Source organism: Onychostruthus taczanowskii, unplaced genomic scaffold, assembly GCF_017590055.1.
Source record: "Onychostruthus taczanowskii isolate IOZ18803 unplaced genomic scaffold, ASM1759005v1 scaffold4, whole genome shotgun sequence".
Lineage (NCBI taxonomy): Eukaryota > Metazoa > Chordata > Aves > Passeriformes > Passeridae > Onychostruthus > Onychostruthus taczanowskii.
The window spans coordinates 5,217,066-5,234,359 of NW_024501459.1; the positions used below are offsets into that span (position 1 = coordinate 5,217,066).

Consider the following 17,294-nt stretch of genomic DNA (forward strand, 5'->3'; position numbering starts at 1 on the left):
CTGTCTTTCCCTCCATTTCTAGCAGTGAATTCTTTGTCAGAAAATCAGAAGGAAAAAATTCTTCTAAGCAAATAACCCTTGTTTCTCTGTTTTATCCTTTCTATCCTAAATTGCTGTTAGAATTCAGAAAACTCTAGTCAATGTAAATATTATTTATGGCAGTGCACTGTCCTAGCACTGTGCTCAAGCAAAGCCATGGGATTAGGACTCTATTTGGTTTTTTCTGCTTTGGCATTAATGTCTGGATATCAGCTGAAAAACTCTTTCCAAGAATATCATGTAGCTCATCTTCTGCAAAGTCTATTTATTGTAATTTATAACCTTTCACAAGAAACAATTTGCCAGACAAACAAGAAACAAGCCCAAATATCTGAACACTAGTGTATGTATCAACCAGTTACAGAAATTATATCTCAAAGAAAAGTCTCTTAAATCATCCAACCCATCTCTCAGCCAGTGCAGGATTTTCCCATATGTACATGTTCCAGTGCTTTAACACTACCTGGAAGACTATTCTAATGTCATTAAAAGGGTTTTTTCCCAACCTTCACCCATTCCTTATTTTTACCCCATTACTTGCAGTGACATTCCTTAGGTATCATAAACATCCATTCCTTCAGCCTAACTTTCTAAGTAATGGATGATGATAAATAAATATTTAAAATGTGCACATAATCAATTTCATAAAATAACACTATAGCTGAACCTTCAAGAAGAGTTATTTTGCTCAGTGTAGTTCATGGGCTAATACAGTCTGGATCATGATTATACGCTAATAAGATTTGGGGAAAGCTGATTATTTTTCTACTGTTTCTTAAATGGTCAAGTCAGCTATGAACCAAAACAGTCTGAGTTAATATACCTCTTCTTGATTATTTATTTCCTAGCTGTTCCATCAACATCTATTACTTATCATACATTCTTAGATCAATATACCCTTAATAAATATAAATAGAAAAATAAATATAAATATATAAACATAAATATCTACATCTATAAACACACCTTAAAAATAAATAACAGAATATTGAAAATATTAAATGATCTTCATTAACCTCCACCACCTGCTGGATGTTATGTGTTGTGATTTTTTAAGGGTGAGAACCTCTATCCAGAACTTGCATGATGAGTCTAGACGAATTCTCTACAAAATAAGTTAGATCTGTCAGAAATGACAAAGCTATGGAGTATCCTGCTTTCAGTGAGATGACCTTTTAAAATCCTATCTTCGACTACATTAAATGAGGGACATTACAGTTCCCTCTGGACCAATTTCAGTGATTTGGTAAGTAACACAACATTATGGCTGCACTGAGCTAGGACCTAAGAGGTCAGGTTACTCATGTGACTTTTTTCTGTTGCACAGCTTTCCTACATTGTCTTTAATGATATAATAATCAAAACAATAAAAATTATTTCCATACAGGACATTAGATTATGATTTTTCTCTTCAGTCTTGTTGCACCTTGCACTGATTTTTCAAATCTTACAAGAAAATAACTTCAGAATTATGAAGCCATTATGAGTGTGGATCATTATTGACAAACAATTTTGTTGACACACCTTCTTATATAGTGTAAAATCTAAATTCTCACAATTTATAACGAAATTAAAGCATCTGTTATAGAGCTAGTTCTACTTATTTTGAAACTCTGGGATAGCTAGAGTAGGACAGCATCAACATTAAGCCAGAATATTTCTGAAAATCCCACTGAGGTTTTCAGTCAGTCACAGAGCTCCTAAAATGTACTTCAGAGGCAGAGGCCCGAAATGATGAAATCAGTGCAACAATGCCAGCCACAATTAAAATTACATAGGCCAGGCCCTGGGCAGAGAACTTCCCTGTTTTGAGTTTTCCTCTGCCTGCATTCACACAAGCTGATGACAAGTGAGAAGAAACACATGTGCTATGGAACCAGCCTGTAAGGGCTTGGACTGGAAATTTGGGGCAGTGGAACATCACACTCTGTGGTTAAACAGATACTGCACTTCTCCCCAGAGCTGACTGCATTTCAAGGACAAGCAAAGCAATGCCTACATCTTTTTCATGTCTCTTAAATAAGGTTGCTGTATCACTTCCAGGTTGCTTGAGAGCTTAAAATTCTCAGCTACCATAATATGCAATCACTGTAAAAACTTTATATTAGATGTTTAGCACATGGCAGTTAAGTCCTGTTTTTATTTCATGTGAGGATATCTGCTAGTTCTAATACTGAAAGCTGACTCTCACCACACTGCTAACCACCTTTGTGTTACTGAGCATCAAACAAGAAATTAACTCCTGGTAACACTTTCATTATTATGGGTCCCCCTACGTAGTCATTTTCATCCTCCTCCTTTAAGATCTTTCTTTTTCAACTTGGGATTAATTTGTCTTTGTGTATTGTGAATTAAATTTTGCTAGCTTTTTAATAAAGTAAGTGGTTTTCTCTCCTACAGTATAGTACTTGACAGATAGGAGGGACTGATTGTGAACATCTACTTGCACTGTTACGAGTGAACTACCTTCTCAGCTAATTACTGAAAAGCACTTCAAGGCACAAGAAAGGTGCTTCATAAGAACAGAGTGCCAATGGCATTATTTTTCAAATGCTGTCAGTTGCTTTGTGTACAAAAAATAACTTTTAGAAGTTTTGCCAGTGGTTATTTTACACTGTATACTTTCTGTCAGGTAACTTAAGCTGCACTTAATAACCAGATAAGGACTAAGCCTATTTCACTAAACAGTTTTTATGCTCCCACATAAGAAAGGGGAGTATCATAAAACTCATTAAAATGAGATCCCACACTTGAGTATTAAGGCATGTCTAGGAAATCAAAGCTTAGTTACTGAGTTAATCTCTGAAATTCTTTATGTGTGAATGAAGGTAATCTTAAAATGTATTAGAAGGAAGTTGTATCTCCAAATAAAAAAGCATTGCATTCTCATCAAGGGCCTGATCCTGTAAATACTCCACGAGCAGGCCTTTTTTTAGTTAAGGGACCAGAATATCTAGTTTAAAGGATTTTTCCAGTTTAGATCATTTTTGTAAGGATGAAGTGAAGATACTTATAACCCAACATCATTGCTGTCTGGAAGCAGAATTTTGAAGATGTGATATGAAGTTGTTTCATCTTGTTTCGTTTTGTTACCCATTAGGTATGCCATGTCTCACTTTAGCAAATAGGCCACTTCCTTCATTAACTCAATTAGCAAATGTACCCATTATCAAAGTTACTTTCAGGCACTGTAACCTCACTTATAACTCAGGGATTTGGTAAAAAAAAATTACAATACGGCCATGTGCAGTACATTAATTAAATCCATTGAATTTAGTTCAATAATTTGGCTCTAGTTCAGTCTGTTTAGCAACAACATGGATCCACAATCTGAGGAGAAGGGGGATGTTGCAGATACTACATCCAGTCTGTCACACTCCCATTCCAGCAGAGGGCTTCAGTGATTAACAGTGTGGTACGCACTTATATATACATACACAAACATATATATGTATATATGTGTATCCAGGTATAGAGGTGTATGTACTCTGAGCATTGCAGTCCACTTCAGCTCTGGGTCAGGGCAAGCACACAGAGTGCCCATCACCACCTATAACAACTCCTTCCACTCTTTTATGTCCCTGCATGTTGTTTGAAAGAGGAATTTTGGATATATCCTCATAATATGTAAGACAAAGTGAAATTTCTTTGTTCACTTTAGATGAAAAGTATCATTGTGGGGATTTTTGTAGCTGAAAAATATGCACAAGCATGCCTTAGAAGTGTTCCTCACTCCATAAGGCTTCTTGCTGCCACTCTATACCTTAAGTCTTTTTTTTCTGACTGCATCTATCCATGATATGCACAGAAAATGAATTAAGGAAATTCATTTTCATATCTTTAGCATACAAATATAGAGGCAACAGCATGTACAATGTGCCAAAAGTGCAGTTCAAAGGTGTGTGAGTGAGGATCCTGGGTCACATGCACGTGCCTGAAGTACAGCATCATAGGAGCAGTGGAGGTTAAAGACTTCACACGCTGCCCACAGGCAATCCCAACGTGGCATTTACATAGAAAAGGTTTTGTACAAATGAAGATGAGGTGGAAGGGGGAACAGAGGGGCAAATATCAATCTAAAATCAATCTTTATGTTATTAAAAGGATTAGGGAAGAGTAGACATCCTTACACTTTTAGCACTTCTTAATTGTCTTGTGAAAGAAAAAGGGATAAAAATAACAAATTAATTATTTTTTACTTCTGATTATTTCTTCAGATCTCAAAACACAAACATGTAGAATATTTTTCTCCCTTTCCTCATATAAAAAGTCAGTGGTAAACTCAAACAACAATACTTAAAACTCTGTAAAAACCACTAAAAGAGATAAAAAGCCCCTGAGATTATTAATGGGGCGATTTAAATTCCTTCAACTTGGAAAGCCAAGAATGTGGTTTTTCCCTCAAAATGAAGAAAAAAAATTGCCAAACATCCATGACTCTATATGTACAAGATTTAAGGAGGAGAATTCACACTCTAGCAGGTGACACAGCTGAATTTCCAGCGCGCACTTGGCACCTAGAGTTAAGACAGAACCTTCTGTAATGGGGCTGCTTTTGTCCACACACCTTTCTGGTACTGAACAAATTATGGTGATGCAGTTCAAATCTATGAGGAATGTGCAGTCTTCTCAGCTGCTTTTGAGTTTCAAGGAATGCGAATTCATGCACTTAAATGATGAAACAGGTGGAAATAGAGGCTACTCCACCTGATGCACAAAGCCCTCCCTTTCATCTGCACTGTGGGCTTCTCCTTCCTTTTTGTCTTCATAGAAGTATGTTCACAGTTTTTGAGAAAGACATTTCACTTCTATTCCATATAGAGGATTTAAGATCACTAAGATTTTTTTTTTTTGCCAAAGTGTGAGTCTTCAGAAACATTTCATTATCATGCTGTTCTCGACAACTACATGCAATGTTAAAAGCAGCAGATTAAAGTCAACAATCTCTGCTGCTGAAGCCCCTGAATTTCTGACATTTTCTGAGAGTTATGTTTCCTCTATTTGCATACTCTATTATCTGTTTTGTTTGACACTTGCAGCTATGATGCTGCTTATGCATTAATCACTCCTGTGAGTGCTTCACATGTGAGGTGTTGTATAATCTACCACCCACAACTGAAGTCTTTCTCTCTGCACCACATTCATCTTGTCTTAACCTGTGTCTATCTGGTTAAAGTCCAAGAAAAAAATTAATACAACTAAACTTATTTCTTTTCCTTACTTTTTATATGTAGCAAATAAATTCCTATCAGACAAGGGGTAACCACTGTGAAAAAGGTCACCAAAGTATTTTCTATAGAAGGCTGTTTTCAAAAACAAGATACATGGCACCTTGTTATTTCTTCTTTTATTATTAAATTATACTGAAGTTGTTTTCTGACTGAATTTGTGAAATATGTGAGCCACATAGACTCTCAAAAACCACACTCAAATAAGCAGGATGCTATGTTTCCCAACTGACAGTAAATCAACAGCTTCATTTTCAGTTTCAAAAATGAGACCTGGAATTATTCTAAAAAGAGTCCTGGTCATTGGTGTACAAATATTTTCCTACAGTTACGTGCAAATATTTACTTGATCTATCTTTAAGGCAAGCTCTTAGTATTTAGAGACTCAGAGTATAACTTTCCCAGGTACTACCGAAGGACCAGAAAAAAATGCTCCACAAGTACTTTCACAGGAATTCTTTTCCAAGTTGACCTGAAGAAGGTGGGGTCCATCAGTAGCCTGCATGCACAGAGTGCTTTCTTTTACTCTGCTGATGTTCTCTGGCAGGGAAAAGCTGAAGAGGTGCTGCCAGCCGAGGTGGTACCAGCAACGCTGCACCTTCCATGAATGCATGGACTGATAGTTTCTGCTGAGAAGGCCCCAGGGACAAGGTGACCCATAGGGAGGTTCTGGTCCTGCCGCTGTAATGTGGGGCCTCTAAGTCCAGTTCCAGACAGAGCACATATTTTTTGAGAGATATCCCATTTGAACTTAATCCTGAGGCACAGAGAATCAACCACCTGCCACAGTACAATATAGCTAAATGACATATCTCTATCACTGCTAAAAATGCATGCTTTGTTTCCACTCTGATTTTATACAGCTGTAATTTTTGACATCATAAGTTTCTTGTAGCACAGTAAAAATCCTTCTAGTAGCAGATATGCAATATTCAGGTATTTATGAAACCTTGATCAAATAACATCTTAATCAGCTACATATCCTTTCTGATGTCTTTCTGATGACAAAAGAGTAGAGCAGACATCAGAAGAAAGGAAAGTTAAAAATAATGTCTCTGAGTCCTTGATGGAATAAGTAAACATAATTCTACCAGAGACAATAAGGTTATCCTGACAGACATGAGCTGGTCAGGGTGTTTGACAAAACATACATTAACTATTGTAACCTTTTTCCATGCAAGGCTTACTTCAGTGACCAAAAAAAACCCCAAAACAAACCTGCTTGGAAAACATGGTGTTGTTTCTTTTTTCCTGGGTTTTTTTTTGTTTTTTGGTTTTTTGGTTTTTTTTTTTTTATTTTTACTTTGTTTTTTTTTTTTGTTTGTTTGTTTTGTTTTGTTTTTGTTTTTGTTTGTTTTTTTTTTGGGAAAAGAAGAATACGAAGTTTCTTAATAAAAGAAAAAAACCCAAACAACTTTAACACAAGATGTTTCATGACCTTAGCTTTATGATTTGATGGTTCTGATGGCAATAACTCACTGCAATAAAATTTGGGGTATCAGCAGGTCTGTGTAGCATAACAGTAAATTTTGATGTAAACTGAAGACCAGAGACTGGTAATGAGGCACAAATGGGAAGTATTCACCAGGGACAAAAGGTATCTGCTACCACTGGCATGCAATACAAGCTAGAAAAAAGTATCCAAACATGATTCAAATCTCAACATTTAGGTTAAGAGACACAATTTTTTTTTTTTTTTTGTTATGAAAGTCATTCATCTTGTTTATCAGAAATAATGAATTTCTCTTTGACTCAGTAGTTTCCACTAACACTTAAGGTGCAAGAAAAAAGAATCAGCTGTATAAGTCAGCCTCAAGATGAGTCAGGAATACTGAATTTAAACTAACATGCATGAAACCGGTAAAACAAAATCTCTTAAATGCATCCCAGGTACAACAAGTCTCCTTTATTGCATTTATTAGCAACTATACTGTGAATAAGAAACACTAACGTCATTCCACCTGAGATTAAAAATGGGAAAAAGAAAAAAAGTAGCTGTCTGCTTTCTTCTCTGTTATACAATGCCACATTTTGTTTAAGATATTAATCTCTCACGGGTTGCATATCTAAAAATATAATTCATGAGAAAGTATAATGTAATTCTTCGGGCTTTGATGAATTGGGGCATAATGTTAAATAATTATTCATTGCCTTTATTCTTCTGTCTAAGTGTGCAAAAAAAAAAAGCAGCTTTTTATTGCTTTTTTTTTATATAAGGACATGGGCCTTTGTGACGTCCATTTTACTTTAAACTAATGCTTCTATTATTCCACATTTGAATAATTATAGCTGACATCATCTACTCTTCCGTGACCTAGAAGATCTTTAGCTCTAGCACACTGCTACATATTTTATGCATTACATGAAATAAAACACCTCAAGATTTCAAAAATATTTATTTTAAAAACAGCATTGAAATTGTCTGTAATCACATTTTCTGCTCTGCTTTGAAAGCAGCATTATTCAATATGCCAGTGGTCTTTTCCATAAGAGCAACATATTAGAAATTCATGCTGCTCTAATATATCTGAATTCCTTGATGTACTGCACTCCCTATAGACCTAAAGAAACATTTTTGCTTCAGTTTCATATGTCCTGCACATTTCCTACTGATGTGGTGATTGTCAAAACAGTGTACAGTAGCCTTTGAATTCAAAGTGTGCCTTGACTGTATACTAAAAATGACAATAAACCTAAGTATATACATTATGCTGGCTTTTGTTGCTAGTACAAGTAGAGCATTTAGGAAATCAAACACCTGATTTTGTTGTCTTTTAACTTCTTTTCCATTTTAAGCTTAAAGACCAGAAATTTGAAGCATTTCAAGAAAATGAAATCTTCTTGCAAATTTTCTATGGTATACCATCATGAGCCACATTTTCAAAAAGATCAGCACAAGATTACAAATGAAAGCATTCCAAAAATAGGTTGGGGTTTTTTTCCAACTATGTAAAAACAGCACTGTGATTTTTAACCCTGGTTTCTTGTAGAAAAAAACCAACTATCTGTAGGATACACTAAAGAAGATAGAATGTCTATAATTTTATTGATACATAGAAAAAACTTTATAGAACACATTCAAATGCATTTTTATAGATAAATACACATTCTCATACAACATGCATTTTTTGCAAATATTAGAAGGGTAATTCTTGTGGTCCTTGAAAATATTTGGGCTATTTCAGGAAAATGCACATCAACAGAAAAAGGCTGGCAGGTCAAGCCCCAGCTGAGATCTAACTAAACCCATACAGTCTTCATCTGGTAGAAAAGCAGGAAGGGATCCCTGTTCCATTATATAGAAGCAAAGATGTTTACAGGACCATAAGTACATTTTCATTAAACAAATACTTCTATCTATATCAAATTGCATCCAATTAAGAAGCAGGAATAGAAGTCATATCCGTTTTGAAGGAGGATTTTAAGGGCTCCCATGATGGGGCTGGACTGTGGGCTAATACCACCATGATTCCCATTCTGCACAAATTTTGTAGATTTCTGAAGCCCTGATATCCAGATATAACGAGTGCCTAAAGAAACATGTATGTGACAGCATGATAAAAATTAACCTACATGTGCACGTGTATGTTCTGTATGTCAACTAAGAATACAGAAATATACAAACATATAAGTAAATATGTGAACTGACAGAAGAATAATGAGAAGGGAAAGTTTTAGTGGTTTTGTTGTTCGATATTTTTTTTAAGTAGTCTGCATGCAGTATGAAAGTCCGATCAATCAAAAAAACTTCAAAGAAGGTTAATTCCAAATTTAAGACACTGTCAATGGCAATGAGAAATTTTCATCTCCCAGCACTACAAAATTTTTTTAGAAAGAATTCCCACAGTGTAAGAATCTGTAAGAAGCCAATCCCTAGTATGAATTCACTGAGCTGGTAGTGGGCTCTTATTGTGTGTATTTAAGCACTTCTGCAGAGGAGAATTCTTAGAGAGATTGGGGTAAATCCTGCCATCCTTACTGAAAGGGATTTTATCTGCAGCTTGGAGGGAGTACTGCACAGCATGAAACAGGGACTTCTGATGGGAGGAGATTTGAAGGGGTTTTAGAAAGGGTACATCCTCAATTTTCAATCTGTCCAAAATCACAGAAATGCTCATCTGAAAACACCTGGTAGTTGAGATGGAAGAAAAACACTATACTTAGAGTATGAACTATTTCCTAACTGTTTCTGAGCTCACTGATATTCCATTCTTACATTTGGCTAGTATTAAGTAATGTTTTGTCTATAAGAACACAAACTGAAAAACACTCACTAGTTCTAACACAGATAAAATAGAAGGTATTATTTCTAAAATACCAAAATGGGTTAAAAACTAGCTAAAAAGAAGGATGTTTAAAATAAAGAAAAAAATAACCAAATTCTATTAGAGGCACATTGCAATGCAGCTGAATTTGTCCCAGTGTAAGTAAAATTTGCTGAAGATATGAAATTAATTAGAGATAGAGAACAGCCAACAGATTTGCTTCTAAGAATATTTTTTCTAAAAATACCCATTAGTGCCCTGAAAAATGAAGTGAGACACATGTTTTCCAAGTACACTAAATGGTACTTGATATACTAGAAATTATATGGAACCAAGGGTTTAGATAGATTGGAGAAATTTATAAATTGTGTTCTGCATGAGGCAATATAGGAGTGATTTAGACAAGAACATGTTAAATGGATCAGAGTTTGATGAGATAGTAAAAAGGAAACTTGGAGATGAGTAATACTACAAGAAAAGAGTCATATTGAAAAAAAAGGTTAAATGTTCTGGATTTTAGAGATTCAAAACTAAGTAAAGAATGTTAACTCTACAAAATCCCCTGTTTTTCTTCATCAGTGCAAAGCCAAAAGAACAATGAGGTCATTCTATTAACTGAAGAAGTCACTGAATTCACTGAATTATTTCCCTCAAGTTAATTTCTCTCCAGTTATCAAATTCGAATCAGAGGAGCTATACTGACAAACAGTGTTTGAACTGTATGAAATCGAGGTGTTAACATCATACCAGTTGTATTAACATGAGCTGTAGCTTCATCCCCTGCACAGACAAGCCAGCTTGAGTTCAAACTATTGCTAGGTGAGAGCTGCTTTTGTGCAAAAAGGGCATGCAAGTTAGGGATAACAGTTGACTTAGCACATGACACTTCAAGGATCATGCTTTATTTATTGAACAAATCCTCAGAAATTATTGCCAAAATTCAGCACATATTTTCTTGACATCTCTTTTTCATCTCTTCTGATCTTCACTAAGTTCTAACAGCAATATTGCCTAGCTATATTATTCAACTTTTTTGTATTTTCCCTCAATGCGATTATTCACTGCGATGATCTACACACTCTCAAGGCCCTTTGTTCAGAGCTTGTTGCAAAAGGTTAATGTGAAACATCACAGCTTAAAAGAATGCATAGTTCTGAGCCACAACCATGGCTCAAAAGAGGTCAATTCAATGAAATACTGCCTGTCTTGACTAGAGTGTCAAGCATTTCTTTTACTTTTTCAAGTTCTTTCATAGCTCTGATTCTCAGAACCCCACACAAGATTTCACTCAAGCTCTTTAATGCATGCCATCAGCTTTGCAGAAAAGCAAGGAAAATACGGGCTCTTTCCATAGAGCATATTTATATTTCTCTATATAAATCTGCCTCTCCTCCACTCCTCCCATTATTGAACATAACCCTGGGGTCAGATTCTGACCTCAAACACAAAGTGTGCCACATCCTCGTAAATCAATAACAACTGTGCAACATATAAGAAGCCAATACTTGTGCCCTCTGCTTTTTTGGACATCCTCGGAGGGAATGCAGAGCTCCTCAAAATCAAGGTAGCTTTATTTTAATTAAGTTGCAATGAAGCTATATGACAAAGCAGATTTTTGTTGTAAACTATGTCTTTTCCAGCCACCATGGTCCCTGACTCTGGGGCTGTTAGTCTGAGGGGCTGATGGGAACTGAACCTAGATCCCTCACTACACAAACCTCCCTGTGTTTCGTCAGCTCTCAGGTTCCCAGGACTGATTTATGTTTTTTAGATAATGTGGTGAGGAGCTAGCAAGCTGGGAAGCTTAAACAGCCTCAGTCACTAAGTGCAGAACTTTTGGTGAGAAGCCCAGACCCTTTATCTCTAGGAACAATAGATTCCTATCTTTGGCTGTTGGGATCTGCAGCTCCTGGGCAGCCCATCTAGCCCACCCAATGTTTGATATGCTATGGGATATAGAAAATGTTAGGCTCCATCCTCTTTCATGGGATTTTTAACTCTTTGAGTTAGAATTGTACATCAATGTGAAATAATCTTTTCTGGAGCTTCTATGCAAGAAGTATACTAATTAATTGTAGAGCCCACTTGAAAATGTAATGTGTAAAGTAGCCTGCAGTTGTTGCAAGCAATTTAACATTCAAATAAGTGATTTATAATATCAGGCTTCACACGATTATGACCATAATGACTATCTGACAGACTTTATAAGCAAGTTGTCCAGTCATTTCAGTTGCATTCTGGCTGGCTAAGGACTGGGAACTGTAAAAAGGCTGAAAGATTTGGCCTAGAATCAGAAATAACATTTGCTGTTTTCCAAACGTGCGGTAAACAAGAAAGGAGATATTAAATTTTTGTACATCTCTCAGCACATGCAAATGAGAATGGAAAGAGCCTCATCAGACAAACACAGAACAACAGCCATCTGGATCCAAACTCTGCTCCAGTAGAAGTCAGAGCCTTGAGCCTCTTTCTGTCATTATTTACATCCCTGTAAAGGATAACCTTCTACCCAAGGTGGAGGAAGGTAACACTCTGGATTTGAGGAACTCAGCTGAAAATTCCCCCTCACCTCCACCAGGGTGAAGATCTGACACAGAGAATGCAACGTAACTCTCAGAGTCAGGCCAGGGCACTCCAAAATTTCAGTGGGGCAGGTCTTGGTCCCCTTGAAGGATTTCAAACAGGTCTGTATTTCCATTACTTTGCACTTAAAACAGAACAGAAGGGAAAGACTAAAAGTGCTTACCACAGAGAGGGAATTGGAAAGCAGTGTCCCGTCTTGGCCAAGCATGTTGGAAACTGTAATTTCAGGTAGATCCATGTTTTGAGGATGGAAGGGAAGGAGGCCATTGTGGTTCATGGGATGACACAGAGAGTGGTACCCAGACTCTATCTCATTCAAGTGCACCAGGGAGTGGTCAGGCAATGATGGAGGAGTTATAGGAGGTATGTTAAAATCTTCACTTTCGAGACTTGGGCCAGGAAAAGACTGGAAAAAACCAAACAAACCAACAAACAGAAATTGCTATGAAAATCATATGAGCACTGGTCAATAATAACAATAAAAATCATACAAAACAAACAAAAAGAGCAAACTTACACTTCTAAGCACGATCTACAATTTAATAAAAAATATTTTCAAGACCCATATATTATACAAGTGAAGTCTCACCGTTATGTATGGAGGAAAAAACGCCTCTAAGGCATAAGAATCTGTGATACTTTTCCCTTAGAAATATTTTTTTAAGAGAAGGTGAAGTCAAACAGATTTCAAGGGTCCTATTAAAATTTTTCGAGAGTGTTCATCTAGCTGAATACCTTTTTCAAGGGAATTGTGGAAAAGGGAATGCAATTTATAAAATTAATATTGGCACAAAATGGTTCATTTTTCTTCCTGCTATTCAGACCAAGAATTACATAGTGAGGAAAGATACCGCTTTTATGCTTATGGGAGTGCCATGCATTTACTCAGCTAGAAAGAAAAAGAAACAGTATGTAGTCAGTATGAGTATACTTTGTATTTATAAAAATGCATTTGAAGTTTTTTTAAAAATAAATTTTTTTCCTTTCTTAATCTACAAACTGAATTTTACCTACATTTTGTCAGTTATCTGAATTAGTAACTCCACCAAACAACTGTTAGTCTTTTGTTGTCTGCTGCCATTAAGTCATCCAACTCAATCTGATCCAAGGAAAAGCCACAGGCAAAGTCAGAGTAATGCACCAACGTGGATAATTGCTATTATTTATCTACAGTTTTTGTACAGCAGGTAGGCTCATTTGTAGGATAGGGTGGGTACGTGTGTATTTCTAAAAAGGAAAAGGTGAACATAATAAAGGGTTAAAGAGATGACTTGCAATGGCTCAGCCTGAAAGCCTGCTCTGCTTTTCTGAGAACAGCCAACTCCTTTGCAAAGTGATCAGTCTTTGCACATCCCATGCCCACAGTCAGTAGATTTATAGCACAGTGACTACTCCCACCCTTCCTGCCCCTCTTCAGCACAGCAGTCCTGCTCTGAGTGCTGCTTTTGTTAATTCTGGAAATGCAAGGATTGAAATACATTCTGCTCCTGAAAAGTATCTCCAGAAAGGTTGAGTAGGAGGGCATAATTTCAAAGAGCAGCTATAGGAAGAAAATGTTTTCCCCAATATGAGTTTCCCAGTGGAGGATAACACAGTGTATGAATTAATGCAGAAGGACATGGGGACAATCAATGGCCAATTATAAACAAAGGGATTTTTCATTAGTCATCATAGTAATAACGTTATCCTGATGCCTGAGGTTACTCTCCTCTGTACGAGCATGTATATATGAACTTAAATCAGACAAACCAAACAGTATTACAGGTTTTCAGTGAGCTGGTGAAAAAGCTTACAGAAAAACCTCCCCTTATGGACATAATTTACACTGGATGGTAAAGCAGCCATGGTTTTGACTGCTTTGTTGCTTTGTTTTTGTGGTTTTTTTTTTTTTTTTTTTTTCCCCAGAAAGATTTTAATCTCTTTACCAAATATCTTAGTATGAAATAGAATAGGAAGTCTAGACTGGAAAGGCCAAAGTAAAATCCCCAAAAATGAAAACAACAGAACAGGGTTTGACAGTGTTTGACATCACTGTTATGTGTGAGGACTTTGATTTTGCCCATGCATTCCAGCTGTGTTTCTCACCCTCAGCATAGGAGTTTGCTCTCCCTCTGCCTCTGCTTTCTTCTTAATGGCAAGCTGGTGTGAGTCTACTGACCTCTGTAAGTTGCATTTTCCCCCACTTTTACAAGCCATGATGCAGCCATTTTTCCAAGGGGAAATACAGTAAAATGGACCCTCACTAAATGGAGAGAAGGCTTAAGCATGGCAAAGAGAACATCACATTTACTCAATAACAATGTATAAATTTTGCAAAACCAAATAAAAGTATTAGGGACAATGCATACACTAGCTAGTTGCTAATTACTATTATATAAAATCCATGACGAAGGAAAAGGTGTCTAAAATGAGTTTAAGATCTAATACCACAGTAACTAAACAGCAACAGAGAAGAGAAATGAAGGAAGGGATGACATCCATAATGCTCTCCTTGACCAGTGCTATCCCTGCAGGTACACTTAGATTTGGTAACCATAATCTTGGTGAGCTTGGATCCATGTAGCCTACGGCTTCCAGGAGGGATTCATTAGCTGTGAAAAGATGACTTTATGTTCAACATTGTCTTTTCAAAAGTCCCAAAAGACTTATGGCCTCAAAAGAGTTTTCTCTCCCTGGATTTTGCAGGTAGAAAGTATTAACATCTATTTTCTCTCTCTCTCTCCTGCACTGTCCTGTGAGACTCAAGTTTGCTAGTAAAAGCAAATATTCCTAAATCAAATATTGACAGGATATTGGAGGCACTTAGCATATTTGTACACCTCTTTTTGCATGTTATATGGATGGACCAGGCTTTACTTTTGATTCTTTGTGTTTGAAATGTGTCTTTAACTAGTAATACTTCAAAAATGGTGGAATCAATTAACTGCCAGTAGCATACTAGCTTCACTTAAGAAGGACGCACTAGCAGCTCCACAATCCAAGATGTGTCATGTGTAGGTATATAATAATGTTATACATATTATATGGGTTAAGAATTTTAAATAAATGCCTGTTCTCTGATTAATTAAAAAATTAAAAAAAAAAAAAAAAAAACAAAACAAAACAAACCACACAATGGTTGTTGCTTGTGAACCATTTAAGAGTGTATTTGATCCCACATCACCTACAATATCACTGTTCACAACACTTAAAAGTAGGATTAGAATAGCAAAAGCTGTAATGACACACCAAATAACATATAACTCAAATTATAGTACCTCCTATGTTTCTCTGTTTTCAATTTGTTTCTTAAGACATAAACTATTTACTACTTCAGTAAAGCTGGGCAGAATCCAAGTTATATGCTAATGGTATGGACAGATATTCAAAAGCATCTGCAGAGCACCCTATTCACCTTACATTTTCAGCCAATTTGATATTTCCAAGCTCAGTATTGTGTGCATGTAACACATAGAGACTTAATTTCCTCAGGGAAGTTACTTCAACAGTGATTTGCTGGTATTCATTTGTCTCGTCCAGGAGCTTGGTTCAGATGCTTGTAATGACTTAACACACTGGCATATCAAATCCAAAATTCCTAGATATATCTGCAGCAAACCCAACATATCCCATGAACAAGTCTGTTGCAACTGTGCCTGGAGGAAAGGCACGAGGAATGGGACATGTGCTTGTCCTGTGAATAGCAGCTACAAGCTTCAAACACCCACTCCTACTTTCCTGCCACCTCTCTCCTTGCCATTGGAAAACCTATTTTAGTAACCATCTGGGGTCCCCTTGATGCAACTGATCCACTGCTGGCAATGGGCTCTCCTGGAATGTTGTATTGTCACCTTCTTCTGTAAAGAGAAATTTTAGGAAAATTTACCAAAAAAGCAGTCTCGAGCTTAACCCTGCAGCAAGAACCCAACTCCCAGACCAGCCATCATCCTGTCCCAGTCTCTGGACTTCCTTAGAGCACCACTTCTTCCAACACAAGCTGTTTATCTGGAATTTCTAATTAAAGCAGTTATCTAGCATCCAGAGGATCAGGGAAGGCTGTACTCCCTGTATCCAACTACAAGTCATAAGTATAGCTCATATGTATTCGTAATAAATGGTGGCCCATAGTTTCAGCTCTGTTAGGTTTTTCTTGGGGATGGGAAAGGTTAGGATCTTTCCCCTCCACTCCAAGGGTTTTTCCTTCATAACTGATTTTCCTATCAGCAGGATTTGCTCTATTCAGAAAGACATGGAATACCTCCTTTTTATTCTACTGGTCACAGAAACCTCAGCAAGCTCACCTTTTCACTTTTGAATAACAAAACAAAAACAAAACCAAAAACAAAACCCCCAAACAAGCAAACAAACACAACTAGCAGAAATGCTTTATTTTCTTTACCGCAGAGATACTAGGAACTTTGCCAGTGATTTCACTTTCAACTCATGACTATAGGAGTGAAAGAGGTGTTAATCAGCTCTTCAGTTTAAGGGAGTTTCCTAGGCCTTTATTACATTCCAGAAAGAAAGCCCTCTGCAAATTAACACCATTAAACCAACTGCACAGCACTGAACAGACACAGGCTTAAACTTTTCTTTATTTTAAAGAGCATTTTCGTTACACCTGTGTTATAAACAGATACATTACACCTGTGTATAAACAGATTTCCGTCTAGTTCAGATGGAATCTACACAGTGGGAACCTCAGAAGGGATTATCCTTACATTTGAGCTACCTACAGACAAAATGTTATAGGAGATTTTTGAATTAAGAATGTCTTCCCAAATTTAGAGGACTATATTTTATGTTTCTGGCTAAATATTTGTGACATTTCTGCTTGAAATTATGTAAACTCCATAAAACAGATGATTGATATGCCCACTCTGAGATCAGGAGGCTTATCTGTATGTTACCTTGGCATACCATTTTATGAGAAAAGCTTGCCAGAATAAAATGATATAAACACTGAACCCTGACTCGCTGTCCAACCCAAATCCAAGATTTTGTTTCTGAAGAAGACCCCATTGGTCCTGTTCAATTTACTTTTTAGGCTGGTCAAATCCATCAACAAGCTGTAGAAGGAGGGGCAAAACTGGGACACTGAGAGGAAGTGTATGTCAGGAATCAGTTCTTTACTTTGGCAAGACATAACTCAATTTACAGTTATGCATCCAACTGTGCTGATAACACAAATACAGAAAAA

General features: G+C 36.6%; 1 protein-coding gene across 1 annotated transcript in view; it reads right to left on the bottom strand.

Moving 5' to 3' along the window:
- TOX (thymocyte selection associated high mobility group box) overlaps positions 1-17,294 on the bottom strand; it is a 217,079-nt gene that overhangs the window by 74,756 nt on the left and 125,029 nt on the right. The window contains exon 3 of the mRNA XM_041412794.1: positions 12,279-12,521. Coding sequence (XP_041268728.1) covers positions 12,279-12,521 — 243 coding nt within the window. The remainder of the gene's footprint in view (positions 1-12,278; positions 12,522-17,294) is intronic.